Source organism: Clytia hemisphaerica, unplaced genomic scaffold, assembly GCF_902728285.1.
Source record: "Clytia hemisphaerica strain Z4C2 unplaced genomic scaffold, Clytia hemisphaerica genome assembly, whole genome shotgun sequence".
Lineage (NCBI taxonomy): Eukaryota > Metazoa > Cnidaria > Hydrozoa > Leptothecata > Clytiidae > Clytia > Clytia hemisphaerica.
In genome coordinates this window covers 336,355-360,843 of record NW_027104534.1, presented here as the reverse complement: position 1 = coordinate 360,843, position 24,489 = coordinate 336,355, and the positions used below count along the sequence as shown (strand labels likewise).

The window sequence follows — 24,489 nt, the reverse complement described above, 5'->3', positions numbered from 1 at the left end:
AATCTAGGACTTTTAGACAGTCTTTCGATTGTTTTCACGGGGTCCACGGCCAGCCGGTTCGGCTATCTTTGACCTGAACGAAACATTGGAAAGAGCGGAGATTCGAACCGCGAATCCCTGGTTTGAGACGCTGACGCCTTTGACCACTTGGCCATCGCTCCTCAATGAAAAATCAAACTTTCAAACCTCGTTATCATCGATAGCTTGTTCCAATAATAGATCGTCTTCCGGTAATTCAGCGAATTGGCTGACTTGTTCTTCGATCAAACATAATTCTTCATCAACTTCTTTCTTCTTATCTTCCCATTGAGCTAGCAATTGTTCTTCTTCACCTTGGACTTCGATTAAACGTTTCTGGAACCTAAGAAATATAACAGGAGGTTTGATAACCTTTGTTACAAAACTGAGTCCCTAAAACGACGCCGATGCACTTTCTCAAAACGATTTGAAAAGAACTAGTTACCCACTGAAATGCGGAGTTGAAATGTGAACCTTCGATTGAATTTTGGCAAAATTGGTTTTCAGTAAAAATTTGAAGTTTTTTTTAATTTTCAATGACCAAAAATTGAGGAAAAGGGAAAATTTTTCTAAATTCTACCCTAAAATTGTCTACTATTGATCACGTTTGAAAAATAAGAAAGTTTAGGACCGTAAATTATCTTTCAGAGTTCCCTAAAAAAGGGCCGCTGACCGCGGCGGTCCCCTAACTTTTTAAGCCCCCGGCGAGTACCCACTAAAAAAGTTAAAATTATAATTGGTTTCTGTTTAGAGGTAGAATTTCTCTCGAATTAATTTTTACGATTTTCTACTTTCAAAAGTCCCCTTAGATTCATGTTATAATTTTAATTTTTCTTTTCCTTTTTCTAAATACCTTTCATGGTTTGATTCCATTTGTTCTGTGACTGCTCGATAGAAAGAAAGAAGTGCTTCTATCTCCTCTTTCAATTCCTCTGCTTTCACTTTGTTGGTTGTAGTCGTAACCAGGGCGTTACCTTCGTCCACGTGCCCTGTCACTGTCGATTCCAGGTCCTTTAAACTTGTAAGTGAAGCCTACGTACAGACAAAATGATAGAAAATAAAGAAATGATATCATCTTACCATTTTATATTCTTCTGATCGAAATTTCTCATTATTTCACGGAAACATCCCACTTTTTTTACACTAATATTTGAACTTTTACTTCAGCTGAAAACATTCCATGTTTGCCTACATATTAGACTTTCTTCATTTTCCTTATTGTTTGCTCGCAAAAAGCTTTTTCACTATTTGTAGTAGTTAAGGAAGATTTTCTGTAGGATTCAAATAATTTATTCATTTTCAAGGCCCATCTGTAAAGAAAAGATCTGGGGAGTTCCCTAAATCCTTATATCGAGTAAAATAAAAAACAAAATTTTCTGACGACACTGACACTACTTCATTATTAATAGTTTTGTCTCAAGCGTGACAATGTATATAGAGTTAGAGTTAGACTTCAGGTGGGTGGATTTTAAGGGGTCAAGGTGTACGGTTTTTCTTTTTTTATGGAAGAGGAGCAAAATCAACATTCTAACTTAAATGAAAAGTATGTATATTTAAATGGTACTACAAGGTGATGCAGGTTTTAAAAACCCAAATGGAGTTATGTAGCCATTTAGAGCACAGTTTTTCTAAAAAGTCCTTTAGTGAAGCCTCTGTTCCATATCGTACAATTCTTGATATAAAATATTGCAGAAAAACAAATCCCATTTTTACCTCAAGATTTTGTAGAGTAGCAATCAATTCATCTTTCGTTTGTCCATTAGCAAGTTGTCCTTTCAGTTCAATAGCTCTCAACTGTTTCTTGATTTCATTGGCTTTGGTGAACCACAAATTCAAGAGTTTTGATTGGTTCATAGAGTATTGTTCCTCCGCTGCTACAAGTCTAAACGATGAAACAGAAAGAATTATTGACCAACCAACCAAACAGTTCTTTCGTATCCCACCTATTAGTATCAGAGGCTTGGGTAAGTTTGGTCCGATATAGTGACAAAAGGTTTCCAGGAGATTCTTTTAGGAAAAAGCAAATCTGCTCTCACACGATTCGCTTATGATTTAGACTCGGACACAAGTCTTTTGTCAAACGTTATTCCAAAATAATTATTATCATAGTGCGGAAAGGAGTCTGACCCCCCTTCTTGGCATCCCCCAACCTTTAAAAATGCCTATCCCCAAGGGTTTTGGGCTAAATTTTCGAAAATATATAGTGTATAGGGTGATCCAATAATCCCCTTCTCGCTGCTACCCATCTCCTTTTAATTAAAAATAAATAAATAACAAACTTCTTCCTTGCTTCTTGTTGACACAGACTACTCAAACAGAAAAACATCCTTTCATGCAGACCAAATTTTATAACAGTGCTGAGAAATAATCTACAATATATGTAAGCCCCCCTCTTCTTACTATCCCCCTTTTTAATGAAAATTTCTGATCCCCCCTTCTTCACTTTTTTGGAAGGTGTCTTTCCCCCTTAAGAAAGGGGGGTCCGAACGGCTATGATTATTATGGCTTCATGTCAATAACTTTAAATCATCTTTGAAGAAATTCTGAGTGACATATTTTTAAAAAAGTTACCTAGCGTTTCCATTCTGGAATTGTTGATTCAGTTGATCTTTCCTCAAAGAGAGATCATCAATCTCTACTTGCAGTTGGCTTTTGTTGTTCTCGTCAGATATTTTGCCACTTCGTATTAACGAACTACCGAAATCAATATTGGACTGCATTCCTCGGCTTTCCGACTGTAATCGGGTCTGATAAGACTATATGAAGAAAGATAAAAGGGTAAAAGTGAGAATGCTTTTTAAAAAAAGGCTTATATTATATATATCACATTTGAAAAAATATGAAAATTTGACACGAAAGAATAGGGTGTCTGAAAATGTCTTATCCCATAGGGTGAAAATAAAATATACTACCATGTCAGATAAATTCTATTGTTAGAGCCTAGTAACTAGTGATATGTCTTTCTTCAGATCACAGACTTTGCGGCATGATACTTTAGAAACTTTCAAACTTTTACAATAAAACTTTTTTGAAATTATATTTTAACTCAGGCAAGATATTTCTATGATGTATAAATTTCTGGAATAAAGAGTTTTAGCAAAACTGTTTTTAAAACGGATATCAAATTATCGAAGAGATGATAAAATCCCTATATTATAAAATGATAAAAAGAAGCACGATAACTTGAAGCTCAATAGGCAGACAAAAAGATTCTTTGTGAGTTGAGATTATACTTCTTGGGAGTTAAAGACGGAGTTAAAGCCGAATTATGAAAGATGTCCATAAATTGTGCGTAACGAAGAGGAAAGAAATTGTAAGAAAAGGAAAAGTGAATAATAGGAGCTCCTACACGAAAAAAGAATTTTCGAGGAAAAAGCCGTGGTCGTCGGTACAGGCTAGTGGACATTAACTTTAAAGCCCCACAGGGTAGAGAGGGATCATTAAACCTTTCTCAAGCAAGAAATAGTGAAGGCTTAAGATTTGCACCGCATTTAGAATGACGGATTAAATCTTTCATGCAACATAGCTTTGATAATCTGACAATGGATTTTTACTTTTAATACGGCGTTTATGTGAGAACCACGCGTATTGCGTGTCTTGGATGTGAAATAAGTGGCTTCATTTCCTATCCAACAGTTTCAAATCCAACCCCTTTTCGGGGTTTTTGAAATTAATGGGGGAGGGGAAAAGACGAAGCACTGACCTCGAATTGTGCTCTTGATGAGTATAATTCTTTGGATTCTTCGTTCGCCAGATGAAGATTGTTCAAATAATGTTCCATGTCATCTAGCCAAGTATTCAACACATTCGCCTTCTCGTTCCATTTGGATAAAAGGAGAAGTTCTTTGGCTATTTGATCATCATAGCTCTTCTGTAATCTATAATGAACCGAAGGAAGTTCAACAAAATTCAAAACGGTTTTGATCACCCTAGAAAGTATGTTTCAGTGATACAACTAAATTATTGCTATCAAGTTCAAGTAGTTAAACCAGTTTACTGCATATGAATGTAAAGTTATTCCCCTTATTTTATATAGAAAATTCGTTTCAAAGGAAACTCGCCCTATGCAACATCAAAGTGATCAAAGAGTATAAAATCTATACAGTCACGAGTCAAAAATTTCCCAAAAAACAATATAGCGTTTTGGTGGTACATATTTTTACTTTAAAACAGACTGTGGCCATTTATATATCAAACCCCACTTTCTTATTTGCCCCCCCCTACATTCACATTCCCCTCAGTTTTCTAGTCAAATCTCGGTACCCCCTTCTTAAAAGGAGGCCCCTCAAAAAAAATTGGCTCCCCCCTCTTAAGAAGGGGAATGCAAACTATGATCATTATTATCTACCTTTTGAGAATTTCTTCTAGTGATTCGATGGTAGCAGTTGAAAGGGTGTGAACAGAATCAATTTCACTTTTCAATTCTTCATTTTGATCAGCATCTGTGAAAGACTGCATGAGAAGTTGACCACTTTCAACGACATTGCTCACTTCCACTTGATACTCGCTGGCTTCACCGATCAATTGCTGTAAAGACGAAGATGTTTTATAATACTTAGTTTTGACTAACTTATCGTCAAAAGTTCGTCGGCAAAAAAATGTCACCGCTTGCAAAAAGATTTTCGTCACTTTCTAATGACGAATTTTAAACCTTATATAGATTTATTTAACCTGTGTTATTTAATTAAATCCAAGTCGAAACTAGACGACTCAGCTTTGTATAGCTAAATTACAGATAACTCGAATCTCGAATTATCATATACTGGAACAAGTTTTCTGCCCCCCCCCCCTTCGAAATCAACAAACTCCTCACACAGGGTATTTCTTGACTATGCTTGATTTGAAAACATGCTTTACCTTCTGTTCAGCAATGGAGACTTGTAAATCAGAATTCGGACGGTTGATTTTCGTTTGTCCGGACATTTCATAATGACGTAATGTTTTTCGGACTTGATTGACTTTTTCAAGCCATTTTTGTAGTTCTTTGCTTTCAGAATTTCGTTTTGCTTCAATAATCTTTTCCAACCTTAAAAAAATAAAGTTTAATAAGGAATGCTCTGCTCTTTATATACCATTGTCTGTATGTGTAAGTTCAAAGCTGTCCGGAATATGCATAGAACTTTCATTTGTTCTTTGCAACTTTTTCTGGAAGAGTTTTTCAATCACATCTTATCACAGTTGAGTCTCTTTAACCTCCATAACTTGAAATTTCTTTAACTCGGGACAAATTTGTGTTCCCCGTGCGGGTTCGAGTTATGGAGTTATTTCTAGTCTTGGAGAATAAACATACGGAGTTCCATTGTTGACCTAAAGAATAATTCTCTAGGGGCTATAAGTAAAAATACCAAAGAATATGTACGAGAAAGAGTTTCAGGCTATGTTCGCACGTGACGGTTCCGTTTCGCTCCGAAAGGAAATGAAGCCATTCTATCAGTTAGAATTGACGTAAAACTTGACTGTAACCAATGAAAGGGCTTCATTTCGTCACGTGCGAAGAGCTCCAAAGGCAATTGATCAGCTTACTTCCTTCGTTCATCGTCTAACGTATCATCCATTTTTGCTCGTCGTTCGAAATACTCATCAATCTCACTCTGCATGCTCTCTTTCGTTGAAGAATCGACTATTTTCCCACTTCGTAGTAAAGTTCGACCGAAATCCAAGTTGCCATTGATTGTAGGGTCTGTTCCTTTCAATTCAGATTCAAATGTCTGTGAGGCAAAGAAGAGTTTACCTTAGTAAGCAGTAATACTATAATGATACAGTTAGCCATCATACTCCAAAGTCGAATTAAGGGACTGTCCATTGTGTAAAGTTTGAGCACCAAAACAAAACCATTACTTTTTATACGAAACAAATTATTGTGCACAAAGCAACACAAAATTTTTGAAACAAAATTATCAATGCTAAGCAAATTCAATCAAGCATCAAAACTTGAAAACAAGAAAACACTTAGAATCACCTCCATTTCTTGCAAAACTTTATTTGCATTACTCTCAGTGATTGGTTCAGAGAGTAACACGTTCAATTTCCCTTCAAGAGATGTCAACGTTTCGTCCGTGGATTTCGACTTTTGTTTCCATTTCGTCATCAGAAGCAATTCCTTCGCGTGTTGGTGATCCAATTTGACAAAAAAGCTGAAAAGGATGAATCGTGAAAAGCATTATAAACTGGAGCACTTTTGATAATTAAAATTTAAGACTTGAGAATAAAGCTTTGAACCTCGCAGAGTAGGTGTTAAACTTTAAATATTAGCTTTAATCTTAGATTTAGAATGTCGTTGTCCACGATGCAATTTGATTGTAAAGCTGTCATGTTATTGGACGCTTTGAATAACTTTAAATATTAAATGGCTGACAAGCACTGTACTGAAAAATGCAGGTCCGTCGAAATGCGAAAAATTGAAAAGTAACAATGTTAACAATAAAAGAAGCTGGCATAAGAAGTTGAAGGACCAAAAAACTTGGAAAAAATGAAGCCTTTGGGAGCACAATGCACAAACCTGTGTTTACAAGTATCCCATTTCTCTTTGATATCTGCGTGCAATTGAACTAAAACAGTCAGTTTGTCAAGTAATGGTGCTTTATCTTCATCTGTTAGATTTGGGTCATCGAGAGCTTGCATAACTTTAGATAATTCTTCTTCGATTACATCTAGTGAGTCTTGCATTTCCTAAAATTAAGAAATGGTAAAAATACAGTGTCTGATAGGTGTGATATTTCTTAATTGCAAGCGTAAATCACCAACCTAAAACCGACTGACGATTTCGGCCAATAAAGAAAGTCCAAGAAAATTAATCAGGTCAAGATATCCAGAGCAAAAGATGATAATATGCTTTTATCTTTCAGTGTTATGAAAACGAATAAGGTTCTGGCTGTTTTAATGAGAAAGGTCTTCATCATCATCTCAAGAGGAAAAGTCAGATATGAATGGACAAAGTCGAATCCAATATGCAAAAATATTGGGCGTGCGAGAAAAGATATTGGACTAGGCTTCGCCGAGTCCAATATCTTTTCTCGTAGCCCGATATTTTTCATATTGGATGAGACTGCGTCCAAATAAATGGTTTATTATCCGTTCATCGCTAAAACATTTCTCGTTTTCAAACACAATTCCAATTTATAAGCTCGTAAATCTGGTTTCTTGGTAGTTTTTTATTCAAAAGTCTTATTTTTATTTTGTGACGTAACGTCAAAAAGAAGATGCTCAATTGTCATTGAACTCGTTGTGTGACGTCAATTTTTGAAATGTCGCTATTTACGCGCGTCGGATAATAACTAGTTTGAAGCCGAAACCTGTCTTCATAGAAGATGATATGAATCTACGTGTCCTAACAAATCTAAACTAGGCTTGAAGGATTGATCACCTAGTTTTCATGTCTTCATGACATGATGGGGTGAGATTTTAAAGCAAACTTCATTTTTATAGCATGCTGTATTTAGATGTTATCTCCTCTGTTACCTTGTGTTGTGCCTCCATAACAGCTCTATTTTCTTGTAGAAGATAAAGTTCTGGTACTTCTTTATTGTTCAGTAATTGTAACTGTTTTTCACATTTTTCCAAATGTGTAGATAGATTCGAAAGAGCCATTTCTTTACCCGCGTGCTGGTCCAATTTGATCAGAAAGCTGAAAAGATTAGAAAATGCAATTTGTCAAAGTTTATTTCGTTAGAAGATTCGCCAGATCGAATATCAAATATCATGAAACTATATAAATCCATACCTATCTTTACAAGTATCCCATTTCTCCTTGATGTCAGCGTGCAATTGAGCTAATGTGGTCAGTTTTTCAAGTAATGGCGCTTTATCTTCACCAGAAAGATTTGGCACGTCATCAAGCTCTTGTATGACTCCTGCTAATTCATCTTCAACTTGGTCAAGTGAGTCTTGCATTTCCTGAGAGTGTCAAGTAAAATTCGTGTGATATTTCTTTGAATAGGAAAGATAAGAACAAGTTCGAAAGTTCGAAACGGGTTCGAATAAGGTATATGTTTTGATTAGTAAAAATATGTTCAATCGGGCCAGAAACTTAATGATAAAAATTAACAGAAGCATTTTTTATTTTTGTTAAAAATGTTTTGATTACCTATTACACGAATATTAACTAGTCATTTTATGAACACGAATGGAAAAATTTCGTGTTAATAAAAACGCCCTTAATTAAAACCAGCCAGCATGGTGTCCTTGAAAAAGCAATAAAATTCGTGTTAATTTTTTGAGTGTTAGAATACTTGCCTAGTAATATTCGTGTAATAAGATAGTTTCTTTATTGAATTGGACAAATATCTGTGATTACTTCGGCTTGAGTGGCTTCATAAAGAATAAACAAAAAAATTTCATTTCCCCATTACCTTGTGTCTTGCCTCCATGACAGCCCTGTTTTCTGGGACAAGGTATAATTCTGGAACTTCTTTGCTGTCCAAAACGTTCAACTGTTTCTCGCATTCTCCTAGTTGTGTGGATAGTTTGGAAAGGGCTGCCTCTTTCCCCATGTGTTGATTAAGTTTGATCAAAAAGCTAAAAACAAGGTCAAATATCAAAGACATTAAAATTACTTCTGGATAGGTAAAGCAAGCAAGCAACTGATAAATAGCCGACTTCAGTCAGACAGGGTTGCACTTTCAATTCTTTTTTTTTTAATTTCGATTTTAGATGGGGTAGAAACAAACTTTGAAAAATTATCAAGCTGTCACAAGAGGGTAAGTTAGATACAAACCTGTGTTTACAAGTATCCCATTTCTCCTTGATATCAGCATGCAATTGAACCAATGTAGTCAGTTTTTCAAGTAACGGCGCTTTATTTTCATCTGAGAGATTCGGCGCATTATCGATCTCTTTCATGACTCCCGCCAATTCATCTTCGACTTTGTCCAGAGCTGAAGCAACCTCCTAAAATTTAGAAATTTCTGGAATTAAGACTCTGTTTTGTAGACTTGTAGAATTTTTATTGCGGGCTAGGAAGTAGAAGAATAAAACATACCAGGCTCTTCAGAATGAAGTACACAATTTAGACAAAGTATCGTTATCGAAGGCTTTCAATTGGGTATACCTTGTGTTTGCTTTCTAGAACAGCTTCATTATCAGGTATGATATACAATTCGGGAACTTCTTTGCTGTCCAATGTTTTTAACTCTACTTCGCATTCGGTGAGTTGTGATAAAAGACCTTCGATTTCTGATCCCGACTGAAAAGTGAAATTTAAAGATGATATCAAAAAAAAGAAATGGGAATAAAAAACACTCTCAAGTCCAGGTTTGAGGAATTTATCGGGTAAACTACGGCTGCTGTCTGCTTGTTCTCGAAAAAAAAAAGGCAATGGCTAAAAAGGAGTTTGATTACAAAGGCTATAATTAAAATCAAAAACTACTATATCGTATCCATAATGCGAATCAATATATGGAAATGCAAGAAGAAAACCAGTCGTTCAAAACAACTTAATGGAAAATAAGATACTGCATTGAGACAAAGTCATACTGTAGCAAAAAGTTACCACAAACCTGGTCAGCTCCTGGTAGCTCCATATCCTTCATTTTCGCATACAGACTGCTGACGTAGAGAACCAACGCCTTGTTGTCTACTGAGCCATCATGGAATTCTATTAAGAGAAAAACGTTATATTAATCAACCACCTGTTTAGAAGCCTGACCCGTTATGACTTTTTTCTGTGATGATATAGTAAAATCTTGTATACGTGGAGGTTATATAACTTCTTCTTGAGTAACACTTAAAACTTTGAAAACCAAAAAAGTTAAATGTAAAGGCTATAAAAATAATGTTCAAAAACCACAAACAATATTATATTGAGTGGAGACCACGTTAGGTTTTTCATAGAGAAGGTTGAAAGAGGCCGTGAAAGGGGTTACTTACCTGAATTTAGTTTCATCAAAAATATGATATGATCACATGGGTTTTTCACGGTCTTGGAGACTCAAAAAAATCTACTAAAATACTGCTACTTTAGGGCTGATTTAATAACACCGCGTCTAAAGGGTTTTTTTATTGAAAGATTTAAAACCATATAATTATTACCATCTGCAGTAAAGAGGGCGTGAACATCAAAACTTTCTTCTGCATGATGCAACGCATGTTGAATCCGTTCCACGCTGCTCATGTTGGTTAAATCGGAATATCGGAATAGATCGGGTTTGAAAGCATGCAAGATAGCATTCAGCGTGTACCCTTTTCGCCATTTCTTTGGTTGAAATGATTTGACAGATGCATTGGAATAGCTGAAAGATATAGAAAGGACTATCAAACATCACTTTAGATACATTAAAAATACAGGCAGTAGAGGTGCAAAAGTATTAAATAAAATATGTTACATGGGGTAGATAAATCCCAAAAGCTATATATAGACCGATACCGTGTGACGTCTTCTTCACCCACGATCAGCCATTTTTTCTAACAAATGGTAGAAAGAATATGTACAGGATGATTATTAACACCGTCCTTGATAGCTCAAAATCTTCAAATATTTCGACCGTTTAAACCTGTGCATAGTTTCGTGGGTAAAGTTTTTGTCAGTTAGGAACAGGCAGCTTGCTTGAGGTTTGTTTGAAGATAGTCCCTAACTGGATTTTGTCAAATCGGTGTATAAGGGAATAGTAATGATGGTGATGACCTAATGGTCAATGGCGTCAGTGTTACAAACCAGGGGTCCGCAGTTCAAGTCCCCGCTCCTAAAAATATTCTGTCAAGCTCATTAGATGGCTGAGTCGGCTGCTGTAGACCCCGTGAAAACAATTGAAAGACTGTCTTAGATTACTGGGCGCTATCCACGTAAAATATCTACTCTATGAACCTATAAGTCTACTTATTGTAGCCGACATAAAGGGACGCAAGCTAAATATGGCGAGCCAAATCAGACTAAATTATCCTTACTCAGCGACGATGTTTTCACACCATTTCAAGAGTGCTTCTTCAGCGTTCCCACTGATGTGTTCCATAGTCTCCACAACCTAAATAAGTAATTTAATGTAAAAAACAAAACCAACTAACGATAATAAAAGCTTTTGTTTTCGTTATCAGTCAAAAAAACAACAACGCAGTTTTAAATGATTTGCCTTGATAGATCATCGCATTCGCAACATCCCTTTGGAGTAGAGCGTATTGTGAGCAGAATGGATGATCCGTTATAATACGTACGATATTAAAAACCTTGCACAAGGCATAAAAAAATAAAATAAAAACCATAAAACATAGTTTAAAAGGAACTCTTGAATTATAATGTCTTTTAGCGCTTTTACCTCAGATTCATCTTCAAGTGGAACCATATCTCAGCGAGTTTCTCAGTCAATTAAATATATCTCGTGTGTATAAAAATTATTGTAGCATCGTTCATGACCTAACACAAACTTATATTTGAACTGAGGTATGAAAAGTTGGTTATCATAATATGAAAAATTTAAGCTCTTTTCTTAAACTTCTTATCGCAAGGTTTAAAGTCTTGTTTAGAAATTGTATTGTAAATTAATACCACTGTCTGGTAAGGTATAAAGATTTATATGTAATGTTATGTAACCAAAGACACGTGTTCTAGATCTAGCTATATATGTATAAAATCTCAAAGATGACCTTCTTCAAAACTTCGTCGGGGAAAAGTGACGAAATTTTGGTCAAGTGACGAATATTTTTCCCCGACGAAAATTTTCCCCGGCCTTAATGCGTTTACCAACTACCAGCAAGTGACGAAAATTTTCTCCGACGAAGTTTTCCCCGATAAGGTAGTACATTGGAGACTCAAACATCTATATATTAAATGTTTCCTTAATTCGAACAAGTTTTCTCGTCCCTTCAGTTAATAATACCTAGTAAACTTTCTCCATATCTCGAAATTACCATAATTCGAAAATATTTGCGTTTCACGTGTGTGTTCGAGTTATGGAGACTCCACTGTAGTTACTCCTATTAGACGGGCGCTAGTGATTTTTATTCCACCTCCGTTACGTAAGACTAACATAAGCCAGTATCGCAGGATTGTTTTTGCAACTGCGTTTCAAATGATCGTGTTTTTCGATTATCCAATCAATCGAAGTTAATCGAATGGGTTAAATAGAATGAAATAGAATGTGTTGTTTCCTCATTGGATTCGACATCAAAGAATTATTACGTTTCCTTTTTAATATAAAATGCTCTCTTTCACAATAACCACTGGCTGTAAGTTTGTATCATCAATACGAGTCCCTAGATACAGGAACCTGATTTTCGTTTAGGGGCCGTCCCCAAAATGCAAGTAGGGTTGATCAAGAGGTGTTGGTAGAGAGACGCGAATCGAGAATATCGTCGACAAAAACTTTTATACTACTCTCAACTTAAATCACTGCTCTCAGTTGTAACCGAATAATATTTAAACCGTGAAACCGTTAAAAATGATACCTTTAAAAACACAATAGATTTGTGCCGCTGATGTTGTTGCCGCAGAAAAACGACAGATCTTCGAGTTATGTAGCAAGTAGGTCTCAGAAAAAGAACAGAATTTGCTCTACATCTACGTTTTTGAAAGAATATAAGATTGCCTTCAGAACAACTCTGCATCCTCCATTGTTGAGTACTGTTAGATGACAAACCCTCTGCAAAGCTGACAGAAAAGATATATCTCGATTTTTTGACAGACAATTTTATCTCCAAAACATAGACAGTTAAAGATTCCAGGCATGAAAATCCTCTTGGATTAAAAGAGAATTAAAGGAAGGATTTCAAAAGTGTTTTAAAAACGCGAGGACAACCAAGAAGCTTCAAATACGATATTTAACCTCTATCCAATCCAAGAACAAAATCAACGTTAGTGTGTGGAAAATAATCACCATTTCACAACAATATGATTCTGTCAAATCAACAAGGTATCTCAACTAGCAATGCTGTCCAACGCTGTTCCCGAATGAGTTTCCAGCATTGACAGGAAAGCTCAATCGATACGTAGACGAAAGCCGTAAGTTCGGTTTAGTGGTATGTTCACTACTAAATTGATACTGCTGCACTATTTCCGTGTTCACATATGGCCTTTGTTGATGTACAAAACGTTGAAAGTACTGAGTGTGGCTTCCGAAAGGTTTTCGACAACAGAAGGTATAAGAGATAACGTGCGATAAAGTGATCAACAAATAATACAAGTAGATCAATATCTTTTAAAACATCTAATCAAGAAAAACCTTGGAATCTTACCTGGAAATGATACATGATGTTCCAGCAGAGACCAAGGGTTGTTGTGGTATCACCATCTGTGATACTGTCATTGTTGATCCCTATCAAACGAACCTACAAAAAAAACAAAAACAGAGAAATAGTATAAAATACCTGGAACAGTAGAATCTCCCTTGTTTGGAAATCAATTGAAGATATACATCTCTGTTACGGACAAAAATGCAAAGACTCTTTCCAATTTGATCATAAAGCCGGACATGGAGTATTTTACGAAATAGAAAAGGATTCGATTTACGAGAGCCATTTTGAAAGACTTTCTTACCACTGTTTGTTTTAGTTCAAAATACGTGAAAATACAGAGTATAGACGAAAAGTATGGATATGAAGGTCAGCCTGTATATTGCTGTAGAGAAAAAACGCGGCGAGAACGATGAATAATAAGAGAGAAATCGAGCCTCTTCGACTTTTTCGTTCGCCTGCATGAAAAATTCCCGCCAGATACTTCTTAATATCCGAAAGGATGTTCGTTACTGTTCCTTCTTTGTACGATTACGAATTCGTCTAAGACTATTTCATGGTATAAGTTTGACTGTAGTTTTTTTTTTAAATCTGATGAAGGATCTTTTTGTCCAGAAAAACTCAAGCGAAAGGCATTGAAAGGAAAATATGGTAATATGGTACTTACCTTGTGTTCTCTGAGTACATCGAGTACCAATGTCAGATTGTTGAGATGGTGAAGTCGCATGTTTCCCTTCACTGGTTTCTAGATGAAGAGTGGATTACATTTAGAAAACCTTAATATAACGTAAAAGGTAAAAGGGTACACTGGTTGATAAAAGCATGCTGTAGTTTTGCATGATTCCACTTCCTGGTCTAGGATTCTAAAGCCACCTTCTAGCAGAAAAAGATCTGTGTCTGAGTTGTTGAAAAAACCGAGTTTTGGTAAATTAGTTAAACGTTCCGGCTTCCATACCTCTAGAAAAAAACCCGTTTTACAATTTTCAGCTTATTTCCAGTAAAACTATCCTAGAAACTTCCGTGGAATAGACCAGGAGGTGGAATTTTATCCGAAACGACAATGTTCAAGCGTTACGGTTCTATTCTGTTCCAAAGCATAATGAAGCTATTACTATTGGTTAGTATTGACGTAACTCCTTTGCCTGAACCAATAGGATGGTCTCGTTTTTAAAATGGCTACATGAAAGGCCAAAACTGGTTGGTAAAGTCTATATATTAATAGCGGTGCTTTGTGTGTCTGTGTGTCACCACTTTCGTTTTCGCTTTGTTTGTGTTTTAAAATTATGACTTTTAGTCTCTTGCTCCACAAATTTGTTCTATTGGATTCGCGCCTTTCGATTTCGCAAGCAATGTTTTGTTCTCGATAAGTTTGTTTTGATTGACAGATCGGATAGAGCCTAGCCTCGGTTTAGACTTTATTCAGCCTTTGTTTTGAAATTTAAGGCCCATCTACATTTAGTAATTTTAATTTCTCCCCAGCTTTCCCCGATCCTGTTTTTCTCTTTTCTTTTGTTTGAAATGTTTTCGAATGTATTTAACCTGTTAACGATCGTATTTATTAATGACATTCGAATTCTTTTCAAAACAAAACAAGTTTCTTTTATAGAAAAGAACATTTCAAATGTAAATCAAAACATAAAAATTAAAGTTTGTCGAACAATAACAGAATTCAAAGGGCGATAAAAAGCAAGAGAAGAAATTAGTCCATCTCTTTCTTCATATAAAAACATTTAAGTGGTTGATACTGTTAAAAACGTCATTTTACACGCGAAAAGTTATGACAAGGGTTTTAAAAAAGCAATTTAGAATTGACTTATTATCTATCTTTTTAAATCTGATAAAACAAAGTTGCATTATTCTTTGTGGCTTTCCCGCTTTTTCCTGAAGAATTGTCATTTCTACATTTCACTCCTCTTTAGCATGACATTTTCTCAAATAGTCGAAAACTGGACGGCGTATTTAATGCGAGCGAAGCGAGAAAAAGATCTCAGAAGGGTTCAGAAGCAGCCAACGAGCCCATTTCCCCGAAATATATCTGTTTGCCTTTTTCAGGAGAGAGCGTTTTTTGAAAAATGGGGAAACAGATCCGATTTTCTAGGAAAGACCTTTTCCTTATAGCTATCTGTTTCCCCACTCCAGCTGATGACGTCATCAGAGAGAAACAGATCAATATTTCTAGGAGATGACATAATAAATTGGGAAACAGATATCTGTTTCCAAAAAATAATATTGCATTGGAAACAGATTGAACTTTCTGGGGGAAAACAGATATCAATCACAAAAAGCAAAGGAAACAGATGAACATTTCCAGGAGAGGGAAACAGATATCCTATTCCTTATAAGCTTGGGAGAACATATCAAAATTTTAATTCTAAAATTTGTGAAAACAGATCAAATTTTCTAGGGAAGATACTTTGAGATTAAAAATTTAGGTTTTGAGGAGAAACAGATCTCCATTTCTAGGAATAAGATTTTTGAAATTTTTGGCCAACAGATCAAATTTTCCAGGAAGGCTATACCTGGGAAACAGATGTTTAGAAAAAGGACCTCGCTGGATGCTTTCGAGGGTTAGAGTCAAACTTTGAAGATATCTTTTTATTCATTTGATCGTTTTTTTTAAGCTAGCTTCAACATCCAAAGGACTTTTATTAGTGCGTTCAGCTACAGCTTAATCGGCGTGCGACGCCGGGTACCGGCTAGTAATATATAAGATAACAATTCATTTCATTAGGCTTATTTTTTTTCAAATTTTCGGTATTACTTACTTCGAAAACAGATATTACTCTGATTTTTCTCATCTTGGATTATTAACAAAAGTAGTCCTGAGAAGTCAGACTTAAGCTAGCACGCAATTATGGTATGACTTGAAATTCTGAAGTCCAGTTCACTTTTGTAAAAACGAGTTAAACTTCTGCTTACTTAAAGATTTGAAGCTTGAACTGATGGTAGAAAGCTTTTCATCATAAAACATTGAAACAAGAAATTGAACATCAAATATTCTGTTATACTACTTACTAATAAGCGACCAGTGAGCACGCGTAACAAAAGTAACAGATTTCGTCCATCTCGCAAGTCTTGAAATAAATCTTCGATTTGTGGTTGACCGGGTGCCTAAAATAGACAAAGGGAATTCAAAACGATTTGGATTATATATTAAGTTATGGCGAGCCTCCGCCGTTCTTAAGTTAAAACTTAATGTTTTTAAGCTTCAATCGGCCAATACTTACAATATTTGAAGCTATCATAACGTTATAATTTTCAGTCTCTATAACTCTCAAGTTCTTTCAAGGATTAAAGGCCTAATATTATCGTTTAAAATCGAGCTCTTCATTGTTTAAATAGTTTACCTGTTTCAATTTTGAGTTTAGCCATTTCTTGTACAATCTTGCTTGAAATTGTTGGCGTTCCACTGAAAGTATAGAACATTCCAGATCAAACAAAGAACACATTCTCACACAATGGTTTATGAAGGTATGGTTAATTGTTATTCATTCATTAGTAACATAGTTGCATCTGATGATGTTTGAAAAGAAAAAACTCGGGACTTTGAAAGGAAGAATGTTGAGTTTTTATCCGCTAGGAAACAGAGAGAGTTTTAAAATCTTAAAGGTGAACTTGTGAACTTTTTATCATGAAGTCCCGCAGTGAAAAAGGAAAGAAAAATTGTTAAAATTGAAAAAGCTTGATTGAACTGTTTTTCATTTTTCCTTCACAAAAAAAGAAAAGATAAGACAAGTACTTGACTCTACCAGTGATTTTCTTTTAATTCGTAAAGAAGATGAGAGGAAATTTTGGTATGCAAACGAACGAACGAACGAACGAACGAACGAACGAACGAACGAACGAACGAACGAACGAACGAACGAACGAACGAACGAACGAACGAACGAACGAACGAACGAACGAACGAACGAACGAACGAACGAACGAACGAACGAACGAACGAACGAACGAACGAACGAACGAACGAACGAACGAACGAACGAACGAACGAACGAACGAACGAACGAACGAACGAACGAACGAACGAACGAACGAACGAACGAACGAACGAACGAACGAACGAACGAACGAACGAACGAACGAACGAACGAACGAACGAACGAACGAACGAACGAACGAACGAACGAACGAACGAACGAACGAACGAACGAACGAACGAACGAGCGAACGATTTCATCAACTTAAAAAAAATTTTTTTACCTTGTAAATTATGGAAGACTTCTGATGCTTGATCTGAAAAAGATGGTAGAAATAAAGATTACCAGGCAATAGTTTTGTTGACTGAAACTTCTTACTTATGTTTTTTCCTAGCCAATAAGCACTTAAAATATATATCATACAAAATATAACTCAACACACATGAATAGAAGGAGAAAGTTTCATTACATCTTGAAGAGGTTGGACTTCTCGGAGATCGTGGTGATATAGGCGAACTCTCCATTAAAAAGTTTATTAAATTATACTACAACATGACTCTTATTTCATGACATACTTATTTTCAAACAGTCTATACTCTACTCTCATGATTCCAAGTAACAACATGAACTTGTTTAAAGCAATATATATTTAATTTAAGTGTAAAAATAAAGTTGTGAAACTAATGAAAATATTGCTTTCTTTCAAAATAATTTAGAAGCTTTTGCAGTTCTCGCCTAGGTCAAGGTTAATGGGATACATAAACATAGGATAGCCTCTAAATAAAACTTTCACTCGGACATGGGATGCTAAGGGAGATCAAAATTTCGAGCGAAATTATCTTATGCCTTGTGTCTTAGCTAGCGCAAACAGAAGGGCTGAAACAATTAGTAATATATTTAAAATATTCTTCCGAGTCTAGTCTCTCTTGTGTAAGATCTGAGTTACGTACTTTTACGGTTCAAGGAGCGTTTTTTCTTTCTTTTCATTCGCAAAGACGACATTGTACTTCAACCAAGAAAAATTCTTCTTAAAAAGTTTTTTAATAACACATCACCTCAAAAACGTGCACAAAATAAATCCGCGAGTAGCATCCAAACAAAATAATAACCATTCTGGTAAAAAAGCAGGTTGTTTATGATCCACTTTGCATCGTATGGAGAAAAAAATACAAAAAAGCCAGTTTTTACATTCAAGCAGTACGGTGCATTAAATAGAGAAAAAAACACATAAAAATAAAGTTAGTAAGCTTTACACAGTTGATAATAAATAATAATTAAAAACAATCCGCGGGATAAATAAAACAGTTTATTATAAATACCTATTGCGGTCTCTCCATTATCTAAGACGACCGTTTGACTCATATTGCTGAAGCAAGAAGTTTCCAAAATGTATTTACAGTTTATACAGTCCAGTAAAATTCATTTGCTGTTAATTACTTATGATACTAAATTTGGTAGCAAGTCGTTATTTTTGTTATTTAAGCGCTACAGTATAAGAATATTTTAAGTCCAAATTCTTCAGAGACTTGCTATGCAGTCAATTATCTCTGCCCAAAGTTTAAGAAGCTTTTTCGTAATATACCATAACTTGAAGATTAACGTTAATAATAAGTTATTCCTGTTCTTTTTACACCTTTAAAGCTAAGTAAGCCAGTATGAAGTAAAATTCAAAAACGAAGAAACTCAAAGATTTCTGTGTAAAACTTCTGTCCAAAAACGGTCAATACGTTTCAAACCTTCAATGAAAATAGCCTTTTCGAAGCCCATATATTGAAGAAATAGAAAAAAATATTAAAAAAGTGAAGGAAGGAAAAACAAACATCTTGCAATCAATTTGAAAGTCACATCATAATGAATGGCTAAATCTTTCGTAAACAGACAAATAGACTAGGAGCCGTCTGTGCAGCTTTTCTTTCTATAAAAATCAACTTTTATTTTTTTTATCGTTTTTTATGTATGTTTTTAAAAAGCTTGATAATGATAATCGATCTCCTTTTACATCGATTTACAATTTTTACAGATAGGGGTCTTCCAAAGACATAATCATCTTTTAATCGTACACAGTTTGAACCCATTGGCATTTCTACTCTTTTTAAATTTCTTTGCAAAAATCTACCAGCTAAACGTTTTGCAGTCACTCAATAGCAAAAGATGTACAAAAATGTAAATGGAGCTAGCGATCTTGTAGAAGAGTAGGAATGGGCTGAATTAGAAAGCAATGATAAGGGACAAGCTGGTCTGAATACAGATTTTTAAAAACTACAACAAGAAGAAATAAAATCGAAAAAGGATAACAATACCTTAAAACAAGTAAATAAATCCCAAAGTAGGGTTAGCCACATTTGAGAATAGGATAGCACTGAAAAGGCTAGGTTGTTTAGTAAATTAGAAGTAGAAGTAAATTGGAAAAGTAAAGTTTCGAAATGTAATTGTTACCTAGAGTAACAGATTGCGTTTTTATCGATATTATTGATCTCTTAACTGATTCATATCATGACCACCAGATAGGTTGTACTCTTTACTGTTGAATAATTTGAATATCTTTACCTGCAGTTGTCATCTTTTTTGTCTATTTTACATTTCAAAGCAGATCTGAGGGTAATTTTATTGATGGCAAATACTTTTGTAAGGGAAAACTTATAATCTGTATTTCCCATCAAACCTCTCTTGACTTGAAAGATTTTTCACCAAGACCTTTCAAATTACCTAAAAAATTTAAAAATTAAAACGTAACTTACTTCTCTCTGGGGTGGAGGGCGTTACAGGTGTAGAGGCAGGCGTGATAGGAAAGGCGGGTGTAGTAGGCGTTGTGGGCGTTTTCGGCTTACTATCGGACACATAAAGCTCTGCTGACCATTTGTAAGACATCTTGTGTTGTGAATTTGACTCTCCTTGGTATTATTCGTCGATGTTATTTTCTAAACATTATTTAATTTTTCAGCACTAAAAGAAAAGCAATGTTCAGCTGAATTTCCAATGTTATGCATGATAAGATAGTAATGATAATAATTATATGCATCGTGTCCGTATGAAAATACAGACCTGTATATACCCATGTATCCTCTTTATATTTAACTGTCTTAAACTAAGATCCTAATTTTCCAAACTTCCAAAGCAAAAAGTTGCATATAAATCTTAAGAAAGATGTGGGAGTTTCTTTATACGTCATTATTTCTCAATCCCAAATGAAATAAAAATGTTTTGCGATAATATGAAAGCTATTCAGCCTGATGATGGGGTAAAGATTCCAGCTTACTAAAAAATCACTGACAAGTCTGTTAAGGTTACAAAAGACGAAAAGGTTACAAGACATTATTATTCATGTTCTGCAATGAGTCTTTTATCTACCACAAACCATAGATTTATAAGCCCGAAGGCCTAGATGTCGGGATTTAAGCCATCGCAGGCAAGAAAAATTGAATATCGGAAAAAAAATTGTTGCTATTGTTTTCAAAAACCCGCGAATTTTCTGATTGGTCAAGCGCTGAAATTCTATTGTAATGTCACATGACTTAGGTAGGATTTCCTACCTAACCTCGGCACACTTTTCAGCAAAAGCACTCTATCTAGCCCCTTGGGCTTTTAAAAAACTATGCCACAATCAAACCTTCTACTAATACAATACACTAACTAGAAAAGAAAAGAATCTTGGTGTTACCGAAAGTCAACCGAATGAGGAATGTAAATGATAGATAGCTAAACGAATTAACCTCAAACTTTATGTCTGCTCAAGCTCCCCAAGCAGTACATTCTAAATGTAAGGGATGTACATTGACTATTAGATCAATAATCATATTAGACATGAAATCAAAAATCCTTCAATTTGAAGACATAGAGAGAAATCAGTGATCGATATAAATGCAGACATATATAAAGCTGCTGCGTATACTCCAAAAGAAAACTGTGAGATTTAATGAGCCATCTACAGACAGTCTTTAAAACATGGGATGCAATGAGGGTGCAAATAAAACTGCATCTCAACGTAACGCAGTATGCTGGTTGGAAAGAAAAATGTCGCTTAAACCTCTAAAATAATACTTAATCAAGGCTCGAAGATTTGGCTAACCTACACTATATCAATAGGCTGCTATTTCCAACATTTATGCAAAAAGTAAAAATTATTCTATAAATAGCTGTATTTTCTTCCTCCAGGATTTTCGTTAAAATAGCAGTTCAATTTTTATACCTATTTATGATTTATAATAATGATAAGTAGTAGTAAGTAAGTCTGCGACCTCAGTCGGAGGCGACCCGAAGGCTCCTCTTTCGATAGCTGTCTACCCAAAGTAGGGGAGGACGCCACTCTTTCTCCCTGGATTGCTCCACATATTATAATGACACACATAATAATGATAGCCAAAGTAGTGAAATCATTTTTTTCAACGCTGACATTCTCATGTCTAATTCAAACAATCTCCAGTTGAAATAAAATATTTAAAAAACTAGGAGTGCATTCCTTTTCACAAGATTATAATTATAAGTTATAATAGCATTTCAAACCATCATGCACAACTCTTATAAATCAAAATGGCCAACAAAAATTTCAGCTTTTTTAATAATTTGCTGATTTATTAGAAAAATATCTTGGAAAAAAGAAGGACATATTTTTTGCCTTTGTTGACCTTGAAAAAGCCTTCGACCGTATACCACGGAAAGTGCTGTGGTGGGCCATGCGAACTCTTGGTGTTTCTGAATGGATTGTAAAAACGGTTCAGGCTATGTACAATTCTCCAAGATCTCGTGTTCGCATCAATGGTAAATACAGCGACGAGTTTGACGTAAACGTTGGTGTGCATCAAGGCTCAGTCCTGAGTCCTTTGCTATTTATAATTGTCATGGAAGCTCTCTCTCGGTCATTTCGTACCGGTTGTCCTTGGGAATTACTATACGCAGATGATTTGGTTATTATTGCAGAATCTAAAGAGGAGCTTTTGTTCAAGCTAACCCAGTGGAAACAGGCCATTGAGTCAAAGGGTTTACGTGTGAACACTCGGAAGACCAAAGTAATGCATTGCAAACATGGTCTGAGGGAAAGGCAAAAGACAAGTAAATGGCCTTGTGGTGTCTGCTACAAAGGAGTAGGGAGCAACTCTATTTTATGCCGCCAATGTAAAAACTACATTCATAAACGATGCTCGGGCATAAAAGGGCGTCTAAGGGAAGATTTTAACTATGTTTGTCCTGCTTGTCTAAATCCTTTTGTTGTACCTCCCTCCCCTGTGTTTTTCTATAGACGGGTTCAGATCTTGAGGTAGTACCCACATTCTGTTACCTAGGTGATATGATTGGGGACAATGGAGGCTGTTTTGATGCAATTACCTCAAGGGTGAAGTCTGCGTGGAATAAATTTAGACAGTTGTTGCCAATTTTGACTAATAAGAGCATCCCATTGCAATGTCGTGGTCGTGTCTTTACTTCGGCCGTAAGGGGTGTTTTGCTTCATGGAAGCCCGACCTGGGCAGTCACGGTTAATGACTGTAGCAGGCTTGTTCGAAATGACAACGCGATGGTTCGTTGGATCTGTTCAACTCGTCTGGCCGATAGGATTTCGATGACCCAGCTTAGAGAAAGACTTGGTATTCCATGTATTGAAGACTTAGTTTCCCAAGGTAGACTTCGTTGGTTCGGTCATGTGCAGCGTATGCACGACGACTGTTGGCAAAAAAAGATGCTCACTCATGTGGTGCAAGGGAAATATGTTGGCAGACCAAAAAAGAGATGGTCGGACAATATCAATGCGGACATGAAGTCCCTCAATGTCAACATCGACCTGACAAACGACCGCATTGCATGGCGTACGGCCATCAAGAGAGGAAGGCGTCCAACCCCAGCTGCTGGGAACAACGGACGTTAAACCGTGCAGTAAGTAAGTAAGTATTTACACGAGGTAAAAATGAATTGTTGATTTCATTCCATTCTTATCACCTTTGCATACCAATATTGTGGTTTTCTTAGCAACCTCTCTGATAACCACTACTTAAATCTGTCAAAAATGATCACATTAAAAATACATATCTTGTGGTGCGTTATTCTAATTATTATTATTGTAGTATTGAAAGCATTGTTGGAAAACACAACTACAAAAGCAGCAAAAGGTCTAATCTCAAAGTTTGTGTCATGTAGATAGAACCCTTCTACCTAAAAGTTTAAGCGTTCCTAAGCAGAAATGGTTTAGTTTTTTCAAAATCCTTATTTTGTCACCTTGAACTTTTGATTAATAAAAGGCAGTACATGTCATAGAGGAAAATATACCTTCAGGTCAAGACAACTTTTTTAAAGAGGTAATACGGATAAACAAGAAACTTCAAATGGATCCACCGAATTAAAAACATCAGCATGATACCTGAATTGGTTATTCTAACTTAAAAAAAAACAATAATAATAAAAGAAAAACATTAGCTGGTTACTATGCTGAATAATCTTACATGATGGGCATAAAAACCAGACTTTTATCAAAAGACATAAAAATATAGCCATCATACATCTCTCAAGCTGCTGCAAACGAATGAGGAAAATACCTCATCTATAAAAGAAACAATCATGAATTGCTAAATCACTGAGCAATTATGTCTCAAGTAATTACTTTTAGAAGCAGTATTATAAATAGGTTTTTAGTATCTCATTAAAGTCTTCTAAAAAGAAATCATTGCCCTAAAACTGTTTGAATAATGAACCAATATGATAATTTTTAGACAAATTTTTTATTTTTGATAAAAACTCTTAACTATCCAGAACCAACTAGAAAAACTGGAACACAGCCTCTAACTCACCAATGAGATTAAACATCTAATATCAGACGACCACTAACATAATATAAAGATAATTGCTTTATTGATCAAGATGTAGAAAAATTATGGGATTGTAATGTGTAGAAAGATACCTGACATAAAAATTGATAATTAATTTTATTAAGAAATCAACCCTTGCAATATATACCTTCAGTTTTTGTTTAGATTTGTTTGCAATTTTCAACAAAATTCATCCCGTTTAGCAGGAACAATTCAACAGTTGTACAAAAACGAAGGGAAACCCTGGGGTAATTGTTAGTGGGCCCTGAAAACTGGATCTTTAAAAAGAAGTATTGTTGAATGAATGAATAATGAATGAATTTAGCAACTTTTTTAATAAAAGGAATTTAAAATTGACCACCGAAATTTAACATTTCTACATTGAAAATTTTTCTAGGCAATAATTGAAAAGGAAACCTTTTCTGACAAAAATTGTAAGCTTTATCTGGGAGATCACCTCCTAATCAAGATATCTTAACCAACAGAACCAATTTTTTTTCTCAATAATGACAGAAAAGACAGGCTCTCTGTAAAAACTCAAGGGCTGTGGGGAATGCAGAGCAAGGGAACCGGAGACGAAAATTTCTTTGTCACAAATAAACGTCCAC

The 24,489-nt window shown here is 35.3% G+C and overlaps 1 protein-coding gene across 6 annotated transcripts in view; it reads right to left on the bottom strand.

Moving 5' to 3' along the window:
- Nucleotides 1–20,036, bottom strand: part of LOC136822459 (putative leucine-rich repeat-containing protein DDB_G0290503) — a 42,652-nt gene extending 22,616 nt beyond the window's left edge. For 2 of the 6 annotated variants that reach the window (XM_067078720.1, XM_067078725.1), the window contains exons 1-24: nt 19,832–20,036; nt 17,377–17,409; nt 16,521–16,582; nt 16,189–16,284; nt 13,841–13,918; nt 13,177–13,269; nt 10,897–10,973; nt 10,045–10,244; nt 9,513–9,610; nt 9,065–9,199; nt 8,732–8,904; nt 8,367–8,532; nt 7,739–7,911; nt 7,477–7,642; nt 6,518–6,687; nt 5,978–6,152; nt 5,542–5,726; nt 4,876–5,044; nt 4,367–4,545; nt 3,722–3,896; nt 2,590–2,774; nt 1,732–1,900; nt 872–1,050; nt 187–361 (exon numbers count right to left, since the gene is read on the bottom strand). In XM_067078720.1, coding sequence (XP_066934821.1) covers nt 187–361; nt 872–1,050; nt 1,732–1,900; nt 2,590–2,774; nt 3,722–3,896; nt 4,367–4,545; nt 4,876–5,044; nt 5,542–5,726; nt 5,978–6,152; nt 6,518–6,687; nt 7,477–7,642; nt 7,739–7,911; nt 8,367–8,532; nt 8,732–8,904; nt 9,065–9,199; nt 9,513–9,610; nt 10,045–10,244; nt 10,897–10,973; nt 13,177–13,269; nt 13,841–13,918; nt 16,189–16,284; nt 16,521–16,582; nt 17,377–17,409; nt 19,832–19,961 — 3,441 coding nt within the window. In that variant the 5' untranslated portion in view covers nt 19,962–20,036. Of the gene's footprint in view, nt 1–186; nt 362–871; nt 1,051–1,731; nt 1,901–2,589; nt 2,775–3,721; nt 3,897–4,366; nt 4,546–4,875; nt 5,045–5,541; nt 5,727–5,977; nt 6,153–6,517; nt 6,688–7,476; nt 7,643–7,738; nt 7,912–8,366; nt 8,533–8,731; nt 8,905–9,064; nt 9,200–9,512; nt 9,611–10,044; nt 10,245–10,896; nt 10,974–11,261; nt 11,358–12,390; nt 12,569–13,176; nt 13,270–13,840; nt 13,919–16,188; nt 16,285–16,520; nt 16,583–17,376; nt 17,410–18,043; nt 18,276–18,412; nt 18,471–19,831 lie in introns of those variants that run through there. The other 4 variants (XM_067078722.1, XM_067078721.1, XM_067078723.1 and 1 more) reach the window with 4 other exon arrangements.
- Between the last annotated feature and the right edge of the window lie 4,453 nt (nt 20,037–24,489).